The 10,928-nt window shown below is 44.8% G+C and overlaps 1 protein-coding gene across 3 annotated transcripts; it reads right to left on the reverse strand.

The window, feature by feature from the left end:
- Positions 1-629: 629 nt before the first annotated feature.
- LOC120711877 (AUGMIN subunit 1-like) lies at positions 630-3,847 on the reverse strand. 3 transcript variants are annotated; one of them, XR_005690514.1, is made up of 6 exons: positions 3,341-3,846; positions 2,639-2,773; positions 2,418-2,544; positions 1,327-1,464; positions 1,075-1,241; positions 630-965 (listed from the first exon to the last, which is right to left on the reverse strand). XR_005690514.1 is itself a non-coding variant. In XM_039997544.1 (5 exons), the coding sequence occupies exons 1-5, from the start codon at positions 3,778-3,780 to the stop codon at positions 1,131-1,133; spliced, it is 951 nt and encodes a 316-aa protein (XP_039853478.1). In that variant the 5' UTR covers positions 3,781-3,847; the 3' UTR covers positions 744-1,130. The 3 variants fall into 3 exon arrangements, 1 of the variants encoding a protein (XP_039853478.1); XR_005690515.1 differs by having other exon boundaries at positions 667-965; positions 1,060-1,241; positions 3,341-3,847; XM_039997544.1 differs by having other exon boundaries at positions 744-1,241; positions 3,341-3,847.
- Positions 3,848-10,928: the final 7,081 nt, after the last annotated feature.

The raw sequence follows: 10,928 nt of genomic DNA on the forward strand, positions 1-10,928 counted from the left end.
GAAAACAGCCAAGAGTCCTGCCGACATACTCCCAATGACATAACACACCATGCACTGTTTACAGGCAAAGGCAAGAGATGGAACAAATGTTAGCATCAGAGGAGAGAAAATTGTTGGAATATTTAAACAAGGTCTGTATCACATTTATACTTATACATGCAGAGCACATACCCAAAAGATTCTCTCTTCACATTTGTATGATGCATCTGCCTCCTGCGTTGAAGAATCTAATGCTAACAAGCAAATGTTGTCATGCAATGCAACACCAGAAATAATTTAAACTCATGTCAAACAATGTCATGTAAAAATAGAATGTGAAAGGAAATAAATACAGATTCTCTTGGAATCAAGAAAAATGAAACATGTTATCTTCAGAGAAAGTAGCACACCTACTTTCCTTGGACAGTTGGACATATGAAGCAGCCATTTGCAGTCTCTACAAAATTCAGGAATATATAGTATGTTCATCCTCAATTTGTCTGCCTTTCACAATTACAGCCAACCTAGGTGGTCAATCAGCTCAAAATCTGGTAAAGGGTGCACCTATCCGACCTAGATCATCGACTAATCCAGGATTAGAACTAAATATCTAAAACCACTAAAAGATTTATTGCGCACATTCCGCTATTTGAAAATGAACCATATTTCAATCTCACATAAATCACAGAATAAGAAGTGATAGCCTCAGCAATTGAGTTTTGTTTCAATGCTACAGACAAATTCGGGATATATGCTAGAATGAATGAAAGAGAAGAGAAAACGAACATGCATACCATAAGATAATTGTACATCAATTAAAACATCACATTTCAGCTAATCTGTAGACAAACACGATCATTGATTCAACAGTTCACAATGGCCATCCATAATCACATTCACATTAAGACAACCACACACGCACGCGTGCACACAGGCCAAGCTGTCAGGAGAGTGTCTTGGTTATTCCTGAGATCATAACTGATTAACTGCAAAAAAAAAAAAAATTGTTCCTATGATAAAATTTGTCTAGTTAGGAAAACAATGAATAGTACATAATTATAGAACCAAGTTACAACTTACAAGAAAGTTAATTACCATTACACTTCCAATCAATGCCAACATGTAAGATACACCAAACAAAACTATGAACATTATAGGCCAGTTGTGGTTAGAGCAGATTGCAACACATCTTCAAGGTACTTCTCTGCAGCTGCATACTGCCTCTTTTTGTCCTCTATAGCTAGTGCTGCTAGAGCTTTATCCTGATGAAAATTGCAATAGTACCCAAGAATTAGCAAGGCATTCCATTTGAATAAAAAAGAACAAAACAAAGGGCAAAAGGCATACTGGAGGTAAATCCTGGTAACTTCTTAACGTATCGGCAATGGGTTTTGTCTTCCTCTCGAGATCCTTCTTATGCTCGGCCATTTCCATCAACACACCATGATTGATCTCCGGTGTATAACCCACTCGGTTAAGCATTGCCTGACAAATATAATAAGACAACAAGTTCAAAAGGTGTCCAACTTGATTTCCTAATCAGACAACAGTGTGTAACTGCAATCAAACAGCAATCAAACTTGACCTGCAAAGGGTAAATAGCTCTACATTTCTTAAACCACTATGTTAAGGATGAAAAGAGAATACCACATCACCTCTAAAAATGGTGGTAACACCTTTTTGTAATAACAATATCAGACCTTGATGTTACATTATTCAATTCACGATCGTACGACTTAGCTATTCATCAGAGTATCGAAAACAGGTAATGGACAAACATAAACGTGCATTATTAGTTCAAAGCTTCACGTGATAAACATCATATTTGTTCGATGGCAATAATCCAGTCAGAGATATACATCTCTAGATTCTCATCTCCAAATTGGAAGACTGAAGGTAGCTTAGCATATAAGTTGGAGCCTTGGAGGGATATGCTCAATTGCTCATAGAACCAGGAATTATCAAGCTGTCAGTTACATAGTGCTTAAGCCCACTTTATAAAGAAATGTCCCCTAAAAACTTAAGAGATTTCATCCTACTGATGAAACAAATCCAGAGAATATTTGAACTAACACCAGTCACTGAAATGCAAAGCTCAATCAGAAAGGCTGGATAACAGCATAGACATGACAGCTGAGGTAAGTCTATCAAGAGCTTCTTCAAGCCCAGAAATAGCCTGACTGAGATTATTTGGATGTTGCAACATTCAGTTCAACAATTGTATATTAGTATTACTGTTACATGGAATTTGATAGATTACAAGATTCTTTCAATAGTTGGCAGTTTCTAGCAAAAAAAAAGCATAAGTTTCTTCAGCAATGAAAAGTATCAGCACAAGTGTTTGGAGATTGCCATCCACACCTAGCAAGTCAAAATCAAGAACTGGAAGCACAAGCAGAAGCCAACTCCAAATATGAATCATACAAAATGATAGTCACCTTATAATTTGAGACTTGGAGGATATACTGACGTTCCTTGGAGTCCATCATTACAAGCTTTGTCTGCCAATCTGTCATTTGCTCTGCTTGTTGCTTCTCCACATCATTTTTAAATTTCTCCAGCATCCTAGAAACAGCACAAGTAATAATGTTGACACAGAAATCCAGGTGACAATGATTACACTCCTTAAGTCAACTATGAATGACAGTTTTCCACTCACTTCTTCAGCTCAGTAAGCTTGTTTATGGCCTTCCGAGTGTAATCAAGTAGTGCCTTTGACTCCTTATGCACTTTGTCTCTCTTCTCCTCCACCTCTGCTCGCCTCAGTGACAAGTCTGCACTCGCCACCACAAAGCTGCATGACAAAAATTTTAGAAACTAGTAAAAGAAAGGCGAATAAAAAAGAATAATCATAATAGTTCCTACAGCACCCAAAGACCAAAAAATTACTAGTATCTATTGACCAGCTTCCTCCGAGTTGATGGCAAAGTTTTTCTTCAAAAAGTTATAAAATCAGACCAATTAAATACAGGTGTTACATTCAGAGAAATTTCTTGTATATACAACATTGAGGACAGAATTTTACAGGCTTTCTTATCTAGATTTTGGCTTCAAGTTGCAGCAAACGGTGTTAATTTAGTCTCAGCCTTTGTGCATTCAAACCAAAACACAAATGCAAAAATAGCAGGGTGTCTCTAGTCATGCCTTCGTTTTGCAATTTGACCAAAACCTCCAGCATTAGCACCCAGCATTAACTAAAATGGAAGATTCATCGATTCATGCAATAAGTGTGAGAAAATCCCAAACCCTAAACAAGTGTACCCATCAGAAGTACAGATCTCACACTCAATGCGTCAATGAGAGAAGACGAGCTATGTCCTTTCGATAATTCAATACTCGGAACCTTAGCACAACGACTCACCTGCTCATCTCGGTGTCACGGATCGCGAGGAGATTGGCGACGGCGGCGACGGCGCGCGCCGCCGCTGCCGCGGGTGGCGGTAGCGCGTCCCTCGCGAGCCCCGCCCGCTCGAGCGCCTCCCGCAGGCGCGCCGCCTCGGCGCGGTACTCCGAGGCCTGCGCGCGCAGCCCCGCGGCCGCGATCCCGGCGGCCCGCGACCGCGCCTGTGACGCCGCGGCCAGAGCGCGGAGGTAGGCCACCCCGCGCGGCGTGGGGTCGGGCCCCAGCGAGAGCTCCGCGGCAGCCCCGCTGCCGCCGCCTCGCCCTCCCGCTCCGCCCCCGGACCCGGCCTCCGCGGCAAGGGAGGCCAGCCACGCGTTAACCTCAGCGACGGCGGCGGAGGAGGAGGCGGACGCGGGCGCCGGCGCGGTGGGGTCGAGGTGCTCGGCGGCGTGATCCATGGGGGGCAAGTGGGTGGCCGGCGACACGGAGGAGAGGAGAGGTTGGTGTTTGAATTTTGTGGGGAATTAATTATTTTCCGGAAACGTAATGGTGTATTGGGTTGGGCGTGTTCGGGAATGAGTTGAATAGTTGGGCCTAGATAACTCTGGACTCGAATTAGCAGGGGGTTTGCTGTGGGCCTCTATCAAACAAAAACATTTGTTGTTGCTAAAAAAACAAAAACATTTTCTTCTCTTCTCAACAATGTATAGTCCTTTGTTATGTTTGTTTGCGTACTCTAGTATGTATAGAGCATCAATATTGTGGTAAAGTGTATGCCTCCATTACTACATTCCTTTATAAATATTTCATATGATAAAAATTGATACTTCTAGAGTGCATTGTGCCGCCAGTAGCAACGCGTAGGCACTGAACTAGCAGTCCTTGTGTTCAATTAAAAGTTGTTTTAAAATTCTAAACAAATGGATTCAAAAGAAAGGGACAATATGAACTCATGTTTCGGGTCTAGCGGTTTCGAGTTTGGGGATAATTTCTCACCCATGGTTTTCGGGTTTGGGGCCCGAAACCTATTGTTCGAGTTTGGTTTTTCACTACCCAATGGATAATCGTTTCAAATAAAAACTCATGTTTATTTTGTAGTATACTTATAACAACTTTGTTTATTTAAATTATTAAATTTATTCTAAATTAGCTTAGAAAACTATTTACTATTTATTGCCTCTTGTGTATACGTGTGAATGTTATATATATTATGCATATGTTTATAGGAAGTACTTATTGCTCTTACTATATTGCCATATAAAATAAGTTTCGGGTATCCAATCGGGTTTGGGTTATCCACGGATTTGGTTTTGAGGATGGATTTTCATCCAAATCAAAGTTCGGTTCGGATTTCGACTTTGGCTGCCTAGACACTCTACCCGACCCGTTGCTATTCTCACCAGACAGCTTAAAAGGCCGGTCTCGCGGTGCTATTAATTTTGGTTGGAATCTTTGGTTGGAATCTTTTGCGCGAATCAAGGATGAAAGAGTAAGAGAGTTAATTAGCAGGCGTGGTCCACCCAACGTATAGAATGGATGTCATTTCCCAGGCAGCCATGCATGAAAGTAATTTTGTAACATATTATTTTCTACTAAGATAATATATTTTAATAGAAATATCATATAGCATATCAATGCCTAAATAACTAAGATCTGTTATCAAAGTGATAATATTTTCCCAAAGTAAATTTCATTAGCGGTTCTTAAACTTGTCTCGAGTTCCCATCCTAGTTCTCTGGTCCTCTTAAAATGCATATAATAATCCTTCAACTTATCCTAGGCTCTTATTTCGGTCCTTAAACTTGTCATGAGTTCTCATATTGGTCCTCATAATCTCAAAATGTCCATAATGGTATGTACATCTATCCCACGCTCATATCCTAGTCCTTAAACCATGCTATGAACCTATGAAATTACGCTCTGTTTGCTCCATTGATTTTTTTTAAGAAAAAAAGACAAGGTACAAAAGCAGATGCTCACATGCACATACACCCCTACAACCTATGCATCCACACTCTACCTTGTGAACATTTTAGTGAGTATGTGTGTGATAGATCTTAACATTGATCAGGATGGTACCCAAGTTTTTCAGGCCGTGGTGTGAATCATAAAATTAAAAGTGCCCTACATTTCTGAAATATAAATAACAAAAATATATTTTGATTCGCTTTCAATATAAAGCTGGGCGCGAAAGGGCCTGTAGCCTAGTGGTTACAAGAGCCTCGGTAGCACATGAGGTTCTGGGTTCGACTCCTCATGGGAGAGAATATTCTAGGATTTAACAGCGTTGTGTATTCAGTGGTAGGTGATGTTCCCGTCGACAACGAGACGCCTGTAGTGACTTCGTCAATGTCGAGGATTTGTCGGCTCACTCTTCAAAGATGCTCATAGGGATAGGGTTTGCGTACGTGTATTCATAGGGGTGTGAGTATGCGTGCATTGTGAGTGTCTGAGTTGTACTATGTAAACTCAAAAAAATAAAGCTGGGCATGGGCCTTTGGTCTAACAAAATATATTTGGATTTCATTACATATCTTCATGTGTTTTGCAATACTAAGAAATACCATAAGCATCTATGTTAAAGGAGTAACGGGTGAATCTTCTTCACTTATATAAGAAAAAGCATCATGCATTGATAACCAATAAAGGGGGCATTTGCATGTGATCAAATCTTGATGCGAAATGTGATGACATGGGGTTAATATAAACAAAACTCAAGCATCCACTTCTACACCATCCTACACCCTAATCTTTTTCTTTTCAAATGCGCAGGACAGCTGCAGATCTTTATATTAACAGAGAGGAATTGCCCAACCCACTCTTGCTCACAAAATAGAGGGGGTGTAGTAGAAAATAAATTACAAAATCACCGATAAAAAGGTAAACAAACATAACCCAACAAGACCACTTAGATTATCTGAGATCCTGGAGTTTTCGGACTCCAGCAAATTCCCATAACAGCCGTTGTGCATTTTGGACCGACGGAAGAGTGTGCATCTTGTTGTCAAGCGTGTAGCGTTGGCCAAAGGTGAGCCGTCTCCGCGGCTCCACACAGTGTGTTGCGCGGTGCGCGGAGCCTGTGCAAGGGGCGACACTACCGGATTTCCCCAGTTTGCCGTGTGCCTGAAAGTTCGCCGTGCGCAAACCATCAGGCACACGGCGAAGAAAGTCTTTGTCGTGGGTCAAATACAGAACACACGGCCAAAATAAAGTCCACGGCGAAAGGAGGCTTCGCCGTGTGGCCAAACGTCGGCACACGGCAAATATAGCGCCACGTGGCCAGAGGTTCCGGTCCGTCAACGCCGTCACATTTTGCCATATGCCTCCGTTAGGCACACGGCAAACATAGCGCCATGTGCCAGGAATAGTACATGGCGAATGTGTTCGCCGTGTACTCGATATTTGACACACGGCGAACGCTCTCTTCGCCATGGCAGCGGCTGCCGTCGGCGCTTCGCCGTCGGCCACCCACGGCGAAATTTACGCCGTGTGCTAAATGGGCTTCGCCGTGTGCCCCTGGCACACGGCGAACTGGGGAAATCCGGTTGTGCGAGGCGGTACGTTACATTCAGTTCAATCTGGCTCTAGGCTCTTGTGGGCTTTGGAACACCAACATGGGCTAAACAACTTACAATTGCTAATCAGAGGAGTTCCTAAATTTTGAAGACCCGATATAGTAGCTCCAGTTGCATCGTACGATTGACAGGCGTGGCACTAAGGCCGGTCTCAATGGAGATTTTATAGAGAATTTTATGATATTAAACACTATCAATTTTGCTGATGATATGACAAGGAGAGAGAAGAATAAGGTTTCATGGGATGCGAGGAGAGTTTCATCACCATGAAACTCATGTGGCATAGTTGCCTACTAATTTTCAGTATAGATAACTGTGTCCATAAAATTTACACTTAGATTGGCCTTATAGCCACAATCACATTTTTTGCTGTTCGACACGGCTCAATATTTAAATATTCGAGTAGCTCCATCACGAGAGACCTATTAGTTACAACCTACTACTCCCTCCGTTTCAAATTACAACTCATTCCAAGAATTTTGGAGAGTCAAACCATCTCAAAGTTTGACCAAAATTATAGAGAGAAACACAAAGATTTATGACATTAAATAGGTATACTATGAAAATATAGCTAACAAATAATCTAATGATATTTAATTGGTATCATAAATGTTAATATCTTGTTATATAAATTTGGTCAAACTTGAAAAACTTTAACTCTTCGAGATTTTTGAATGACTTATAATTTAGAACGGATGGAGTAGTTTCTCCTTAGTCGCGTGTATCCTAGAGTAGATCCGAACTACAAATAAAAACTTTTGGTTAGCGTGTGCAATCTACGCTAACCATGTGGATTAACATTTTGGTGCTGGCAGGGGGCCAGGAGCCATGTCCAGCAGCCGGTCACGTTCGACGAGCAGGGGCGAGTCAAACCGCCCTCGGAGTCTTCCAACCGAAATACCGGACCGGGGATTTGCTGACGAGAAATCTCCGTTGCCATTGGTGGCGCGGCGCGGTTGCCGAGGCAGGGTAACTGCCCAGGAGAGAGGAGATAGCTGCCTTCCCCGGCCGCGGGCAGAGCTCCGGGCCTGTTTGTTTGGTTTGAAGTACCATAAAGTATAAAAATTTTGATCAATAATTAGGATTTGTTTGGTTTGAAGTACTATAAGTAGTATAAAAATTTTGACCAATAATTAGGATACTAAATAAAAATAATTTATTAAAATAACTCTACAACTCTACGCTATTTCGCGAGACGAACCTAATGAGCCTTTTGACCGCGCGTTTGGAAGTTGGTTACTGTAGTATTACTGTAGCCAATCATCGATTAATTATTGTCATTAGATTCATCGTGAAAAGTTATACCCATCCGTTAAAAATTTTTGCAAATAAACTTCGTTTAGTACTCTATGCATGTAAGATTTTTTTCTCGGGAATTATGTGTGATAGTTGTGATAGAGAAACCAAACAGCGCCCGGAGTCGCAGTCGTAGGGCGGGCACTAGGCCGGTAGCTAGGCCACCGTAGCCTCCTTTTGCGGGCCTGACACGCCGCATCCGGCGCCACGTGTGCGACGTGAATGGCTGGGGTGGCCCCGTCGGCGGTCAGCGACGCGAACGGCTGACCGGGGAGCCGTGCCTCGGGAGGCGCACGCGGGGCCGTCGCCGCCGATCAGCCTCAGCTTTCGCGTCGCATCCGTGTTTCTTTTGCTTTTTCCCCTTGGTAAAATTAGCCCCGTTCCTGACTGATTAACCTTGGAGTTGGGAAATGTTTCTCGCAAGATCTTGTACATCTCACTAAAACACGTGCGGCCAACTTTCATTTGAGGGGAAATGTTTTTCTAGATAAGGTCAGTCTTAATCAAGAGTTTTATAGAAATTTATGGGTATTAAATTTCATACGGCACCAGCAAAGTTGGTGACTTTGTGAGGTTATTTTTTTTAAGGAAAAAGTCCACTTTTGGCCCTTCAACTATTGGGTTTGTGTCCGATTTTGTAATTGGGGGTTAAAGTTGGCCGAACGCAATAATTGAGGGGCCAAATGTGGACTTTTTCCTTTTTTTTAAATGAACCAGACGGAAGAGCTGCCGATTATATTAAAAACAAGAAGCAACGTCCAGACTGGGCACAACAACAAAGGCAACAACACCGGCCAGTTGGACTGGGACATCAACACGACTACACAATTCTACTCAAAACTCGACTCAACAACATCCGGTTGGATTGGGGCATCAACACGGCTGCAAACTTAACTCGACTCCGCACCAAACCACAGTAGAGGAGGAGTTTCATCTCCATGGCACCCATCATGTACGGTTATCAAATTGTTAGGATTAATTAGGATTATTTAATAGTGATCAATTAGGATTAATAGTGTCATTAGCAACTGCTAAAGATAATTGTACAGTAGTACAGACGTTTTGGGCATTTGGCCCCTTCGAGCACTTGGCCCTTTCGCGAACAGGCAACTGTTTGTTTTTCCCCTTGCATAAAAGCATAAACTGTACATTAGTTAATACAACACCAATTCACTTTTCACTGTAACACGTTGTCATGCACACGCTCTCCACTGACGCCGACTGGAAAAGGCAAAGAAAGGACGCCAGGGCCTGGGAGTTCGCTCATCTCGCCGGCCTTTGCAGGAACGTTTGCCGGTGATCTCGCGCGGAAAATTGCAAGGCAAAGAACATGGCTAACCCTGTACCTTCCATGAATGCCATGGTGGACTCCATCACTGATACCGTCGACTCTGCAATCCACCATGGCCAAACCGCCGGAGGCCTCCGCCGCCACATGCTGCATTCCTCCTCGCCGTTTCAACGGCATCCGCACTGAGGGGAGTGGTGGTCGGCGGCCATCAACGCCACAACTGCCGCCGCGCCGGACGTCGTACCCCTTGTCCACACTGCCGGCCCTACTTTTGCTGCCGCCTCCTCCGCCATTGCCATCACCCATGCTTGCACGCCCTCGGAACGGAGGTGGCGGCCCTCTGGCTACACGCTATGGCGCCCCCTCCAACCCCAACATCGGGGCTGCGGCGTGGCCACTCGGCTTCGCCTACGACTTCGATGTCGTCCTTCCACCCCCTCCCCCACCGCCGGGACGTCCTTCCTACGCTGACGCGGCGGCCAATCGGCCGCGCAGGGGCGTCCTCCCTCCGGGGCCGGCCCTAGGAGCCGGATTCACCTCTCCCTCGACTCCGGGGGAGGCGGCTCCGCGCCCCTAAGCGCCGGCGGGATGGCCGGCGGGGGGCGGATCCGCTGTGCCCCGGCTCGCAGCGATGGCCCTCTGGACCGGAGCTCACCGGGGATGGGCGGACTTGCTCCGCCGGTCGGTCTCCATGGCCGAGCCTTGAGCTCGCCATGAGAGGAGAAGGGGAAAGGGGGATTGGAGGCTCGTGGCATGGAGGAAAGGAGGGCGGCGGCTCGACGACGGCGGCAAGCGAAGGCTACGGCCGGCGGCCACGAGGCTGCGGCGACTGGAGAAGGGGGCAGTTAGGGTTCACAAACCCTAACCGCCGACTTATATAGGCCATCGGCGGACTGAGCTAGGCCGTCTGTGCACGCCTGGGCTCATGGCGAACCGGTCTGCGCGCGCCTGGCCACGGGCCGGCTGGGCAGCGCGCCTGGTGTTGACGGCCATTATTTCCTATTTTGACCGTCAACTTCTCGGGAATAAATTGAGCCTTGCACCATATTCCATACATATTTTACCTAAGCCTAACAAATTCTACAAGTTTTGGTGGTTTGAGAGGTTTTGCAGGATTATGCTCAGAATATGCAAAAAACAACACTAAATGGAGCACTTACAAGGATGGTGAAACATGAATATAAGATGACACCATTATAAACATTATCAAATACTAAATTTGACATTGCCATGTTGAAGATCTCGTCAAGATGATCGAATTGGACACTTGGATCACCCGATTCGGAGTTCGGACGCAAAAGTTATGAAAATCACAAGTTTCGGACTCGTGTTCTGCAGAGGTTGCAGGCCGGCCGGGCTCACCTAGGCCAGCCGGCCCGGCACCTTTGCCAAACACATCTTGCCTTGCCACAAAACCATTAGGGACCCTCCAATGGGCCCCTAT

The sequence above is a fragment of the Panicum virgatum genome, chromosome 6K (assembly GCF_016808335.1).
Source record: "Panicum virgatum strain AP13 chromosome 6K, P.virgatum_v5, whole genome shotgun sequence".
NCBI classification, from domain to species: domain Eukaryota; kingdom Viridiplantae; phylum Streptophyta; class Magnoliopsida; order Poales; family Poaceae; genus Panicum; species Panicum virgatum.

Excerpts from the sequence above, each read along its gene's own strand:
- LOC120711877 (XM_039997544.1), bottom strand. The coding sequence starts at position 3,780 with ATGGATCACGCCGCCGAGCACCTCGACCCCACCGCGCCGGCGCCCGCG. Across the intron at positions 2,545-2,638 it reads AAGCTTACTGAGCTGAAGAA|GATGCTGGAGAAATTTAAAA; the intron begins GTGAGTGGAAAA and ends TGCTGTTTCTAG. Across the intron at positions 1,242-1,326 it reads GTTACCAGGATTTACCTCCA|GATAAAGCTCTAGCAGCACT; the intron begins GTATGCCTTTTG and ends AATTTTCATCAG.